This window comes from Gracilinanus agilis, chromosome 4 (genome assembly GCF_016433145.1).
Source record: "Gracilinanus agilis isolate LMUSP501 chromosome 4, AgileGrace, whole genome shotgun sequence".
NCBI lineage: Eukaryota > Metazoa > Chordata > Mammalia > Didelphimorphia > Didelphidae > Gracilinanus > Gracilinanus agilis.
Window position 1 is genome coordinate 300,140,692 of NC_058133.1, and position 15,535 is coordinate 300,156,226.

The 15,535-nt window shown below is 35.9% G+C and overlaps 1 protein-coding gene across 1 annotated transcript in view; it reads right to left on the minus strand.

Annotated features, from left to right (window-relative positions):
- Nucleotides 1-15,535, minus strand: part of EYS (eyes shut homolog) — a 1,520,124-nt gene that overhangs the window by 279,761 nt on the left and 1,224,828 nt on the right. Inside the window, exon 17 of the mRNA XM_044675358.1 lies at nt 15,178-15,398. Within this exon, the coding sequence (XP_044531293.1) occupies nt 15,178-15,398 (221 nt within the window). The remainder of the gene's footprint in view (nt 1-15,177; nt 15,399-15,535) is intronic.

The window sequence follows — 15,535 nt, forward strand, 5'->3', positions numbered from 1 at the left end:
CTTCCTTCCTTCCTTCCTTCCTTCCTTCCTTCCTTCCTTCCTTCCTTCCTTCCTTCCTTCCTTCCTTCCTTCCTTCCTTCCTTCCTTCCTTCCTCCCTCTCTTACTTTCTGTCTTAGTATCAATTCTAAGAAGGGCAGCAAGGGCTAGGCAATCAGGATTAAGTGACTAGCCCAGAGTCACACAGCTAGGAAATGGTCTGATAACAGATTGAACCTAGGGCCTTTTGACTCCATGCCTGTCTCTCTATTGATTGTGCTACCTAGGGGCCCTGATATTTCTTTTTAATGACCTTGGAATCATCAATATTTACATAAAACAAACTATTAAGTTTAATAAAAGTGGTAGCATTAACCTAGCTATTCTGGGGTTTTAATAAAATGAAGCAAGAGGGGTTTGTTTTCTTTATACCACTCAGGTACTTGGCAGAAAAGCTATCCTTGTAGGATTGTGCAGGTTGCAGTCCTTCTGGCCAGTTGGCTTAATGAGAGTGATAAATGTCCCATAGATTCACAGCAAAGTATTGGAGGATTCTGTAATTAATTTCTGGCTGCAAAGCTAGAGATCTCAGTTAAGAAATTACGTGCCAATATTTCTAGATGCCATTTCATTCCCAAACAAATGGCTGTTCCAGTGGAAGATGGGTCATTTCTGGGAACACACTAGTGGATATTTAGAAGACCACTAATGGGGATTAGACATTTGTTTGACCTTTTCTTCCATTAACAGAACCTTGAGAATTGGAAGAGTCCCCAGATGCCATCTCTATGTGGTTCTCTCTCAATGTTCCAGTGACTGATTGATGAGCCAAGATTGACTTAGGGTGTTTACTTGCTGGGAGAATGAGAAAGATGGGTCAGTTGGTGTTAAAGATATTTGAACCTCATGTCAAGCAATAAAGATCCCTATGACCCCAAACAATGAAGCAAAACAGAATAAGATCTCCTTTTTCCTCCTTGGAGGTGTGTTTCCCCATTAAACCTACCTATAATATTAATTTTAGCTTGATTTCAACTGCTAGAGGTGAGAGTTATCAAATAGCAATTTTTCCAATCTGTAGTACACTAGTAATAAAAAAGAAAGGCAGTTTATATTCTATAGTACTTTTGAATCTGCAGAGCATATCTGAGTATCATAATAATCCTATAAGGTATATGTTAAGAAGCCATCTTATTTTGTGGATCACGAAATCATATCTGGTGCAGGTTAAACGACTTGCTGATGGTCACACCGATAAAAAGTGTCAGAGGTGTAAATTCAGTTCACTTCTTCCAGATTGCAACTGTAGTACTCTATCTGCATTGTTGTATTGCACTTAAGAACAGCCTTATCCATCACTTTTAAGACATGTATATGCCTCATGCATTTGTGAAGAATATGATATAGAGATGTATTTGAGGGTATGCTGGAGCCAGCTAATTCCAGCTCATGGATGCCAATTGTTAAAATTTCATTGTGAGTGTTTCCACATTAGAAATAGAAAAATGAAATAGAAAAAAAAGAAATACAAAAATACTACAAATCAAGGCTTGATTTATTGTGTTGTTGATTGTCTAGATTTAAGTAAAGAAGTAAATATTAAAATGCAGATTAATCCTTAAAGGTGTGCCATGCATATATTTTTTTCAGGGAGCTGATTATTAAATATTGCCAATATACTCCTGCCTGGATTTCTTTTAGTTTGTTTACAAAATATGAAAACTTGGTTTCATATATTCAACTCAATATATTAACTCCTTTAGTAATCATTTATAAAGTGTTGTGTTCTGGCAATTGTTCTACATCAGTACAAGAGTGAAATAGTTCCTCCCCTTGAGTGGATTATATTCTGTCGAAAGAATGACTGTTCCTTAAATAGATTCACTTTTACATAGAATGACTCCTTGAGCAGAGAAGCTCCTTAATAAGTTTGTTGAATCTATTAATACTCCATTGACATATTCTAAATGTAGGCCAACATTTTATAGAGCTTAGCCTATGGATTCTAACATTTTAGAGCTGGATGGAATTTTAAGATCATTCAGTACAAGCCAATATGACAAAGAGGAAGCTGAGTCTCAGAGAGGTTAAATGATTTGCCCAACATCAATCAACCAACCAAAAAATATTAAGTACTTAATTACATGCTAGGTGCTGAGAGTACAAAGACATAAATGAAACAGTCTCTACTTTCAAGGACTGTAATCTATGGGGAGGATACATCATAGTCATTAATATAATATTTATGGAATAAATGGGCAGCTAAGTGGCTCAGTGGATAGAGTGTTGGATTCAGAGTTCGGAAGATTCATCTTCCTGAGTTCAAATCTAGACTCAGACACCTCCTTGCTATGTGATCCTGGGCAAGTCACATAACTCTGTTTCGTTATCTGTAAAACAATCTGGAGAAGGAAATGGAAAACCATTCCAATATTTTTGTCAAGAAAACCCCAAATGAGGTCACGAGGAATCTGATATAACTTAAAAAGACTGAAGGAAATTCAACAGTTCTTAGCTGTGTAATCCTGGGAAGGTCACTTAACCTGCTTGCCTCTGTCCTTATCTATAAAACAAGCTGAAGAGGGAAATGACAACTACTCTATATCTTTGTCAAGAAAACTCTGAAAGGGGTCATGAAGTGTATGACAGGACTGAGATGACAGAACAGCAACAGCAACAACAAATAAATATAAGCTAACTTTTTTCTTCAGGGGGGCACCACATGCAGTAAATTACCAGGATGTGAGGGGTTTAAAAATTCAGGTGGAGGTATTCATATTTATTCCTTGAAGTCACAGGAAGTCAATGAAGTTTATTGAACAGGAAAGTGATGCAGGCATACCTGTGCTTTAGGGCATTTGCTTTGCCAGTTGTGTAGAAAGTGGATTAGAAAAGGAAGAGTAAGAGTCATAAAAACCAATTAGTATGCAAGAATCCAGGTATGGTGTCTACCCAGCAGCAGAGTTGATAAGAGGACCACCTTTTCCTCATTCCTGGACCTGCTTTTCTCCATTTTAGCTGTTCCAAAAACTTATCTAAAGGAGGTCATAATTTTGATTCAAATAAGATGCTACTTTTGCTTGTCTTATTTCAGAGAACACTGAGAAATAGTGGCCATACCACTTATTCCTACAGAACTATAACTTTTTCTTGGATGGAATGAATCACTGATTTATAACAGGTGGCTTAGAATAGAAAACACAGACTGGGAGTCTTTGTATTCCATTATTGCTGTTACCTTGGATATCTCTCTTTATCCACACATCTCAGCTTTCCCATGTATGAAAAGAAAAAAAATCATCTATGTTATTGAGATACTTTGAGGCTTAAAGCAATTCATGTTAAAATTTCCCTAGAACAAAGCCACTTAACCATTCTGAGAAACAATGGTGGCACTACATAATTTAAAGGTCAGTAGCAAACAACTTTAACAGCTATAATAGAACAAAAGGGGAATTCTTTTGATAGAAGCTACCGATTTTTTTAATAGTGCCTACCCACCCATATGCTACCAAGTCCTTAATAAGACTTAGAAATCCCCAAATTAAGGATTAGGTAGGTAGGTGGGAATAATTGTCTCCTCATTTTCTAAAATAGGGTAAATAGTTTCTGCCAAGTCTGTGATAAGGTACCACCTGCCTTGTATAAATATGTTAATTAAATTATAGTATTTTATTAATGTAATTGACATATCATAAAATTCATAATAATTTGATATAATTAAATATATAATGCAGTTCTGTTCAGTTGTCCCCCCACTCATGTACTTTCACCCCCATGTTTCACTAATAGGGGACCAAGAGGCCCTTCCAAATTTCTAGCTAGTTGGCATAGTAAATAGGGTGTTACAGATGGAGTCTGGGAGACGAGTTTGATTCCTGACTCAGACTTTAGTTTTCCTAAGCCTAAATAATTATATTCTTATTCTTAATATTTAATATAACTTCCTAGTTATGCTATTGCTGATGAGTCACTTTAGCTGTGTCCGACTCTTCATGCTCATTTGGAGTTTTCTTGGCAAAAGATACTAGAGTGGTTTATCATTTCCTTCTCCAGCTCTTTTTATAGATGAGAAAACTGAGGCAAACAGGGTTCAATGATTTTCCGAGGGTCACATGGCTATTAAGTGTCTGAGGCTGGATTTAAACTCAGGTCCTCTTAAATCCAGATCTGGAGCTCCATCCATTGTGTCACTTAGCTGCTCTACTAGCCATGGCAAGTCATTCCAGCTCTTTCGGCCTTTTTTTCTTCATCTGTAAAATGGGAATAATAATGGTACCTATCTTGTGGGGGGTGGGAATATGAGATATGTAAAGTATTTTGCAAACCTTGATGTACATATAAATGCTAGTTAGCTGTTATAAGTACTATGCCAAGAAACCTATTTAATTTTCCTTTTTGAGAATTATATAAATTCAAGCAAAAATGCTGAATCTTCATGTTTGGTTTCTCTTTTTCTTCATTGCTCAACTGTATGCTTGCAATCTCATTTTAGTATGCTTAGAACTATCCAGCTTTTCCCATGAATTTACCATGGACTCTGTGAATCTAAATACATGTTAAAAAAACTTAGAGCAATTAACACAATTTATCACAACTCTTTTGGGTGCATCACTATGATCTGCACAGAATAAACACTCTCAGTTTGAAGAAGAAACAAATGCTCTGGTTCCAAAATAAACAAATATTTAGCAAATCATTTCCTATTGAAAACACATTGGCAGGGGTTCAGAAAGGGAAGCAAAACAGTTAAGTGAAAATACTTGTGGGTTACACTTTCACCTGCTTGTGCTCTGAACTGAAGAAGGATGTGCTAGGGGAAATGTTAGCATTCTATGAGAAAGGGAAAGAAAAGAGAGTTTTCATATGGGACTTAAGCCAGAGAGGTCTCTTATGCCCGGGAAGATCAATCAGGGTAAATGAGTTCTCCATGTATTATTACCTTAGGGCAGAGCAAATTGAAGATGAGATTCCCCCGCCCCACCCCTTGTTTGACCTTGCTGCATAAATATAAAAAAATATGTGTAGTATTTGATAGTCTGTTCTATTAGTCAGGCTCTCAAACTTTAACTATTTGAGACTGCTCAGATGCTTATAAAGTCTGTTGCTGGTGCAAACAATCCAGGTTCTTCTACTGATAAACTTATTGGAGCTTATTTAAATGTGGCAGTGCAGCAATCATTGACACTAATGAAATTCTCATTTGCATATAGTGGTTCCCACTGGACCCAAGTGCTTTCTGCCCACTAAAAATAACCACCACCCTCTTCCCCTCATTGTAGCACTCAGGGGTGGCAATAATAAAACTGGTTAGAAAATCAATTTAAACAGCATTTGTACTTTACAGAGGGCCCCGTGACACTTACATTGGGAAGAGTTATGCTTTTCCAAATATGTGATCCACTTTTATAAGCAACTAAAAACCTGCTGTTCCAGCCACTCTTTCCAAGCAAGAATAAATGGCTCAACATCAATCTATTCTCACAATGCTTGCTACTTACAGAAAAAGTAGAAAGAACAGAAAGAAAGGAGATAACCAACAATAATTGGGAAGGAAAGGCCAATTTCTCATAACTGCTACATATTTGTGATAAAAATTATTCCCTACTCTTTCTTTTTCATTTTTTTGTATTTAGGGCATGTGATGTACAAAAGGGTAATTAAAAGGCATGAAAACCAAAGTGCAACTCAAACTCCAGTTTCAATGGAAATGATCAAGATGAAAGTCATTTAGGAAATTTGGTTAGCCTTAAAAATGGGAAGGGACAATTTCTCTCATAATTATATTGAAAGAATAAATGCTCTCTTAATAATGCTGGGTGAACATGCCCGTGATTCTCACATGCCCTATTTGTGAATAAATTATTAAATATATCTCGGTGCAACATTGCTTAATGGAAAAATGCTAGGCTGAGAATCAAAAGACCTGGGTTTGAGTTTTAGCTCTGTCACTAATGAGTTTTGTGATATTGGATAAGTCATTATCTTTCTTAAATCTCTTCAAAGGACATTGCTTATTTTTAAAATGAGGTTAAAGTAGATGATGTCAGAATATTCTTGCCAGTGCTAATTTTTGATATCTCTACACAAAAAATTTGTATCATTTAAAATATTTTTTAATTTAAAATTTTATTTATGCCTTTTTTCATGATAGTTTACTTCATGTTTACTTTATAGTTTACTTTAGTCTAACCTTCCCTTGTAACAAAGAAAAATATTTAAGTGGACAAAACTGTGTTACCTAAAGACTTGTCTGTAGTTCATTTCCTTCTAAGCTGGAATGTCATGAAGGAAAAGTGTTTCATCATTCTGGTATCAAGATAATTTTTTTTTCTGATTAATCTGACTAGGAAATTCTTTAGTCTTATTTTAAATTATATTATCTTAGTCATATCTAACATCTAGTCATATTGTAAGAATTAAATTTTAATGGTTTGACTAAAATATATGAAAATTATAAATAATAATTGTGGTCACTGATTTAAAGTATTATTGCTCAAAGTCGAAATGACTTTAATAGCTTTTATTTACAAAAGAGGTGGAAAGAGTGAAAGTAGAGAAATAGGAAAGGGTAGAGAAGACATTATCCTATCTAAGTAAATATTTCTCTAGTGCTTGACTAGGACTTTGTTGATTTTCAACCTGAATTAAACTCTCTTCAGAAGACAGGAAGGGAAAGCCAGCTTTCCAGTCACCCGAGTTCTCTCCAAGAGGGAGGTCAAGCTGAAGGTGACTCCTGAGGCTGACTTTCTTTCTTGAGCTGACCTTCTCCTTGAAGCTGACTTCCTTCTTGAAGTCCAACTCCTTGTTGAAGCTGACTTCCTTCTTCAAGTCAACTCTCCCAGCCCCAGAAATTCAGGGTCTTTTATAGTGGCTCCTTGTCCCTTCCCCTCTTCACAGGATTCACAGCTTCCAAATTGCCCAGCACTTCCCAGGGGGCAGTATTTGTGGGAACCACTTCTTACCTTCTGGAGAGGTGAATACTCATCAAAAGGGTACACAGATTCCTGGCTGGTTGAGGTGTGAATTCTCATTTCCTGGCTGATTGAATTGAAAGGGTGGAGAACTCTTCCACCTGGTGCTGAGTAAGGTATTCAAGCTTTTGTTGATTCAATTCAAAAGTAATCAAAGGAGTTAATCCTGTCTTCAAAATCTGAGTAGGGATACTTAAATTATTGTTAACCAAAGTGCTAACTCCAAATAGGCAAAGAGAATAAAGGACTCCCTTTTCACAAGTGTAAACTTGGAATAGACAAAGACAACCAAGAATTTCCTTTCATAATATTTAGATTTTACTTTCTCTTTGATATATCAATTCATAGAGGTCTTTCTAGGATTCTCTGTGTTTCTAGTAATTATCATTTCCTAAACCATTCCACTAACATTCATAGACAACAATTTTTTTGGGCATTAGGAACCACCCTTTAAATTTTCCTTACTGGTTAGTTTTCCATAAGGGTCGTATTATGTAAAAATGGGGTCTTAATGCATTTTAAAGGCATTCTTTTACAAATTTATAGAACAGAAATCTGTGCAACTAAACATATTTCATATTTTTCAGAATGGCAGCCAGTTGTTCACACCAGCAATAAATATCATTAAAAATATGCTAAAGAACACTTTCCCCCCTCCTAATTCAGAGGAGTCTCATGGTGATAGGATTATAGATTGAAAACTGGCAGGAAGTCTAGAAATTATCTACTTTTATACCCTTATTTGATAGGAGAGGAAAATGAAGTTTAGAGATTAAGTTCAAAATCACTTGCATAGTGTCACTGTCTGGATTTGAACCAAGTTCTTCTTAACTAGTCAGGATTCTTTTTGCTGTACTGACTTGCCTTAGTAAGATCAGTTAGGTTTGTTATTACCTGACTTTGGTGGTAACCAGCTCAATATGTCAATTCTATAGTGCTAAATATAGAGTGGGATGATCAGAAAACAACAACATCTCTCACTGACCTAGCACATCATGGTTTATAAAACATTTTCTTCATGGTGACTGTGAAATAGGTAGAAATGACAAGGCTAAAGGTAGAAAGGTGATATAATCAAGCCTAAATGCATAAGGATGTGCATGAGAATGATAAATGGCAATATAATGTATGTATATTTATGCAAATAATCATACAAATAATTTAACAGTAGAGCAATTAGTGTTCCCAAAGCAAGCAATTACTATTTGCAACACTGATGTTATCAGGGAACAAGGAAGATTGAAAGAAGATTGGTTGGTTCAGGCAAGTAATTTTTCCAGAACCTTTAAGCTAGTCATATGCTTTTTCAGCTTTCACGGCAAGACTGAAAACTTCACTATGTTAAATACTTTGGTCATGTAAACATAACTTCAGAAATTCATTTTTCTGGGGAGGCTGGCACCCAAAGTGAGACTATTGTTGGAAAAAATGCTGCAACACTGAATGGAATTGACATATTATCATTAAGTGACATAGCCATAAATACAAGAGTAAGATGATCATGTCTGGAGAGTCAAGGGAGTTTATATTTATCCCTAAAACTCCAAATTATGATTTTCAAGTGATTTTTACAGAGAAATGCCATGAATGCTATATAGAGAGAAAGCAAAGGAATATTATAAAATTACAATTATGTTTTCATTCCTCCAATTAAATGTAGAGAAATACTTTCTTTTTTACTTCTGTTTCTCCTTCTTAGGGATAAGGACCACAGTTTTAACTTTGAAATTCTTTTACTATTTAACCTTACTCTTACCTCCTGTGTTTACCTAACCCTCAAATAAAATGTCCTTGATATTCCTTATAAGAGTGAGGAATTTATTCTGTCAAAATCAATCCACAATGGTTAGGGCAGTGGTTCCCAAATTTTTTTGGCCTACCACCCCCTTTCCAGAAAAAAAATGTTACTTTACTTAGGCCCCTGGAAATTAACTTAAAAAATTTTTTTAATAGCAATTAATAGGAAAGATAAATGTACCTGTGGCCATCACTGCCTCCCCTGGATCGCTGCAACACCCACCAGGGGGCAGTGGCATCCACTTTGGGAATCACTGGGTTAGGGGGCCCATTAGAGAAATTTTGTAGCAAGAAACAGTCTAATTAAATGGAAAGGTAACATGGGTTGTTAGAAAGAGATTTGAAATATAACAAATTATAACAAATGAAGTATAACAAAATAGAAGAAACTAGATTTGAAATATAAACTTCAGTGTCACATCCTACCATTTACTAGTTTGTGTGACATTGGGCAAGTCATTTCTTCTTTTTGGGCCTTAGTTTCCTCATCTGTCAAAAAGCATCATACTAGATAATTTCAAAGTTTCCTTCCAAGGCCTGGTTTCTTCAGGCTTGAGCCTAGAGTGAACTTTCTAATCCTATGGGAATACCAGCGACATTTTAAATGAATTTAGGTAAATGTAGGAGGAAAGATTAAGGTTAAGTAGTAGAAGAATTTCCAAAATAAAAGTGTGGTGAAATACTAAAATGAAGCAAAATCTTTTTGGTGGCATTTCTAAGTAGTTGAATAGAGCTACCACCTGTATAGGAGAGATAAGGTTTAGCCCAGAAAGGAAGCAGAGAAATAGTTGAAAGGTCTCTAGAGGTCCTTTTGAGTTCCATGATTCTGTCTAAAATGATAAAGAGAGCAAAAATATGCCTGAGGAGTTGCAGCTCATTACTGGGCAGGATGAAAAACCAAAGTGCAACCACCCTAATTCTTTTACTACTGGTGTAATTTCAAATTCAGTTTAAAGTTTCTCCCTCATTTTTGAACTCTGAATAAGTAAGACCTAAATATCCCTGGAACCCATGATAAACCACATTCTCTCTCTCTAGATACAGCCTAAAAAAATCTTTGACACAAGATAGTAAGAAGAGTTGGTTGGAAGTAAAGCAATGAACGTAAACAGTTTTTGTTCAGTGCACTTGGGCCAAAGCAGTCAGGAGTACTAAAAAGTTGGAAAATGCTTTTCTTTTTTGGTGAATGGGAAAATCTATAATTTTCTTGGCAGTCTCCAGTGGACCTATAGGCTTCCGTCAATATTGAAACACCATTAAGTGAGTTGAATTATTTCATCTTAAGTATTTGATTAACATTAGTGCACCCATCTGGTGTTCTAGCCCATAGAAGACTGCAATGGTAAAGATTGATTGCTATGATAATAGTGAGAGACACTGAAAACATGCTCATGCGTGTGAGCCATTACCTTTCACTGTATGCCAAAGCTACAAACCTCCAGTAGGCTCATCTACATTTCATTCCTGTTGAGATAAAACATTACTCCAGAATAATGCCTTTCCCACCCTCTACCATTGTGCTAGAGACATCAATACTGAAGTGTAATAATTGTCAATGATATTTCCCCAAATCTGATGCTTATGTTTAATTATTGCTTAGTCCGCTTTAAAGCATATGCCAAGAATGCAAGAAGATCATTTAAATACCAGCCACTTAATTTGCTAACCTGCTGATGTCCTTTATGAGACAGTTTATTCATAGTCAAAAAAAGGTTTATATCCTTAAAGTTTCTTCTCTACAGTGATTTCCTCAATGAAATCTGCACCCCCCCCCCATACAATTTCGATTCTTTAAAATGAACAACCAGAAGGGGTTTGGGACAGTACAGATTTACAGTGAAATGAAAAAAGATTGGCCATTGTCCAGAAACATGGGATGCTGCTAAGAGCAGCAGGATGATATTTGCCCAATAACCCTGTTGAAGTATTGCTTTCCCTCACTACTTTTTCAACGTGTAAAATGTATTTTTTCAAGGAGATTACCCACATAGCCATTCTCTGGGAGAGCAGCAAGAAAATCTGAATTACATCAACTTAGCTAAAGCTGCTAGGAAAGGATGTGTTATAAATATCCATCTTATGCTGGGTTTCATTTTGGTCACTGTGTGCTGGGTCAGCCAAAAGTCTGGGATTATCCAAATGTCACAAGAAATGTTTGCATCATTTTCAAGTATAAAGGATAATTAGGCACACAAATTATACTTTATGGAAACATCAGGCTTTCTCATATGGAGATAGACAGCCAGAGAAAAGCACAAAGAAAAGGAGGATGTTATTATGTGATTCTATTATTTTGAAAATGCAATAGTAGAATCATAAGGTTAGAAAGAAATATAGCCAGTCATCTTGTCTATTCCCTTTGCCTCCGGGCAGGTCTGTGCATAAAACCAGACTATTTAGATGACTGTGCTATTTTTAAAGATTGCTATGGAAGGAGATTCCATAATGATAGTGGAAGCTTCTTCCCATGGCCAAAAACTTTTATAGTTATTCCTCACACCCAAAATGAATATTTCTACCCTGTTTATCTCCCTCTCTCATCATTTTCTCTTCCCTTCACATGCATACCAAAATGTATGTATGCATATTTGCGTGTGGAGGTGTGTGTATGAAAGAGAGACACACGCACACACACGCACACACACACACACAGACAAAGAGAAAGAAACAGAGAGACAATAACAAGACAAACAGATGATATATGGACATGGAGAGAATTCTCAAAATTATAAATAATTGAATGGATGATATTTGAAAAGTTTATTTTTCTATTAAGTGTTTGGAATTTAGATTTTGTTCTTCCTAGAAACAGTTTCTTCAGTGGTAGTCAGGTTCCCAGATTACACTATAAAAGCTCATTTAACCTATAATGTAGCTGAACTATAGCATTAACAGTACAATAGAAACTAATAACCATTTACATTGGTTTCTATGAAAAAACGTGTTCTGATTTTCAGCTTGAGGCTCAAAGAAAATATTTCATCAGTCCCAGAAGTGAATGAGAACAGGAAATAACTATAACCCAGAATCTCCTCTTCATCCCTTGGTATCCTTATAACTACCTTCTTCTCTTGTGAGTATTGCAGAATGAGAGGTAGTGGGATTCCCTTTCATTTCCCATTTCCCCTTTTCTCTTTTCTTTCCTTTACCTTTCCCTTAGTTTCAGCTTCCAAGTATGAAAAATGGCTTACACTATCTCTGTGTTCTTTATGGATCAAACATCTTATGATTTATTTCCCTCCCTCCCCCTTATGATTCTGTATTCAGAGAAATATAGCAACACAAGATTGGCTAACAGGTAATGATTTCTTTTCTTTCTTTCTTTCTTTCTTTTTTTTTTTTTTTTTTTTTTTTTTTGGCTATAACAATTTAGGAAATTGTAGATCCCAGGTGAAGGAGGGGTTGTAATCTGAATTAGTGGAGAGAATAATCAGACTGACAAAATAACATCTTTTTAAAAGTACTCTATCATATTATCATGGACAAATTATAAATGATCAGTGCGGTTCTCTTTTTTTTTCATTTTTAGATAATGTTAAATAACTTATTACCAAAAGGTTCACCTCTTGGTGATAATTTTTTTAATTTGGCCACAGCAATTTATATAGTTTACCCACTAAGAGCTAGACATATTATATTATCCACCAACAGAGAAAAAATCAGAAATCTTCGAAATACTAAAATAGTTAATTAGATGTACATGCACACAACTGAGATATTTTAATTTGAAAGATAAATAGATCTAATTAATTTAATACCAAACGCATGTTTTCCAGTTGCGGGGTGGTGGTTCTTTCTTTCACATGTAGAAACTGTCTTTCTTGCGTAAAACTAACCTTATCCCAATTAGAGAACTCTGAGATAATCATTAAGAAACTGTAGGATGACAGCAGGTAGGATGGGGAAAAAACAATTCCTAGTATATGTCATTAATGCTAGAGACTTACAAAAATGCTAATTTGTATAGGAATATAGACATAAACGATATAAGATCTTTCACCCGAGTCAAGGCAGAAGTCCATTTCCTGTTTCCCATTTCCTTAATAAGATACAAAAGCAGAGTTCTTCCCTAGAGTCCCTTAGTTTGCCTCAATTAATAATTTCACATCATTAGCGTCTTAATCATCAATTATGATCAAGAATGGTAGTAGAAACCAGGTCATGGTTATTAAGCAAATAATTGATTGTATCTTTTTATAAAAATAACCATGTTCAAGAACATTATGTTCAACGCCATAATTCATATCACTTTTTTAAAAATTAAAAGTTAAAAACTTCATAAACTTTTCCCTTTTCGACAAAGGTCATTTTTATAGCCAGTGTTTTACAAATGAGGAAATCAAGGCATAGATTTTTATGGTGGTCCCAAATTCAGGAAGAGGTCAGAACTCAGCCCTTACATTCTATATTTTCTTCAAAAATTAATTGGGAGGGGGCAGCTGGGTAGCTCAGTGGATTGAGAGCCAGGCCTAGAGACGGGAGGTCTTAGGTTCAAATCCAGCCTCAGACACTTCCCAGCTGTGTGACCCTGGGCAAGTCACTTGACCCCCATTGCCTACCCTTACCACTCTTCCACCTATAAGTCAATACACAGAAGTTAAGGGTTTAAAATTAAAAAAAAAATTAATTGGGAGGAGGCGGGGTTGCAGCTAGCTTGCAGAAGGTCAGGCCTGGAGTCAGGAAGACCTGGGTTCAAATTTAGCTTCAGACACTTCCCAGCTGTGTGACCTGAGCAAATCACTTAGCCAGAATTGCCTATTCCTTACCACTTTTCTGCCTCAAAACAGATACTGAGTATCAATTTTAAAACAGAAGGTTAGGGTTTAAAAATTAATTGTATTTAATTTCATAAATTCATTTAGAATTCCTACAACTCCTGAAGAAAACCCCAAACATGGAGTCATGAGGTATGGGTTTAAGGATTAACTCTGGTATTCATTAGGTATATGACCACTACTCTATTTCCTCCACTTTCCTCAATTGTAAAATATATATAACATATTTGTGATTTTCTTTTCATAGGGCTGTTTTGATAAAAGCATTTTATATGCTACAAAAATATGGAAACATTTGATTTTTTTCTTCTTTATTTCTTTTATTTTTTTTTATTCCAGATTCCAGTTATTTTTTCCTTTTAGCTTCTTCTTTCTCTTTGCTCCTACTTTTCCTCCCTTTTTGGTCCTCTCCAGGCAGCTGGGTGGCACAGTGGACAGTGTTGAGCCTAGAATCAGGAAGACTAATCTCCTTGAGTTCAAATCTGGTCTCAGACACTTACTAGTTGTGTGACCCTAGGTAAGTCACATCACCCTGTTTGCCTCATTTCCTCATCTGTAAAATTATCTGGAGAAGGAAATGACAAACCACTCCATTATCTTTGATGAGAAAACCCTAAATGTGTCATGAAGAATTGGGTAGACTGAAATGTAAGAAATAAAATGAATATAAAAAGATAGCTCCCCAAATTCCAATAACAAAGAAAAATAATTGAACAACTTTGTTCATTAGCCTTCTTACTTTCCTTCCTCTGCTTCATATCCTGGACCTTGCCTTTTACCCACTCCTTCCATCTTTCTCAATTGTCTTCTCTCTTCCTGAACCATAGCACTCCATGCATATTGATGTTCCCTTTCACAAAATCATTAGCTATTTGATGGCTTGGCCCTTGGAGACACTGAGGTGGATTAATTAAGATATTTAAAAAACAATTGGACATTTCCTGTGAGATTTAGCCAATTTTTAAATTTGATTTAAATGATTTTAAATATGTTTATCAAGTGTTTTGGCTTCTACTCTGATACTCTTTGCTGCTCTGCAGTAGAAACTTCTCAGAGGACTAAAGCAATATGGGCATCCTTTTATGTAACACCCAAGATGAGAATTCTTTAGAGTCAATTCACTTAAGACATTCTAGTGGAGCAGAAAGTCATTTTAATTAAGCTCTCCTTAAACTTGCAAGCATGATGAACTTTTTCTCCAAAGAGGGAAGGAAAAAATGGGATTTTCCAGGGAGAGCAAGAAATAGACACAAAAGAGTGAGGTTTTTTTGTGAGGTGGATTTTTTTTTCTGACCCCTAATCTCACAACTCTAATCTATCTGATTGCTTTGTGAAAGAACAGGAAAAATACACACACACATTCAGGTGTCTCAAAAGTAGAAGCCTCTAGGTGAACCTCAACTCAGCTTCCTCTGAAACTGCTGCTGTGAGACATAGTTGCCTAATTATTTTCTGCAGACTGATGCTGGGAATATATCCTCTCACTTGAGCGATGCGCTATAAATCTCTCTGGGTAAACAAAACATCCCCCATACTTTCAATACAGTGCCTCACACAGATATGTATTGGTTCCTTTGTCTTTTACTCAGCTGACAATGGTAGGAAATGATTGTTTGTAGGATAGATGTTGGGAATGAAAAAAAAATGTGCTTACCTGATACAGGTGCCACCATTTCGGCATGGGTGATAATTGCATATGGGTACATTGCAGTTCTCAATATTTTTTCCACTTAGTGCTTCATCAATGATGAAAAGTTCTTTGTTGTTCACTTGGAATTCTCGGATGCAGCCTCTATACCCGTAAGTCTGTCCCATGTTCTCATGAACCTTAACCTTTGCTGGGATGTGGCCAAGGAATATTGATCCAAAATTTCCCTATGGAAAATATGATTAACAAAAACTTAATCATAAGTTATTTTTAGAGTATAGATGAAGGGGCAGCAACTAGGTGGCCCAGTAGAAGAGCATTGGGTCTGGGATCAGGAAGATTGAATTCAAAGCTAGTCTCAGGA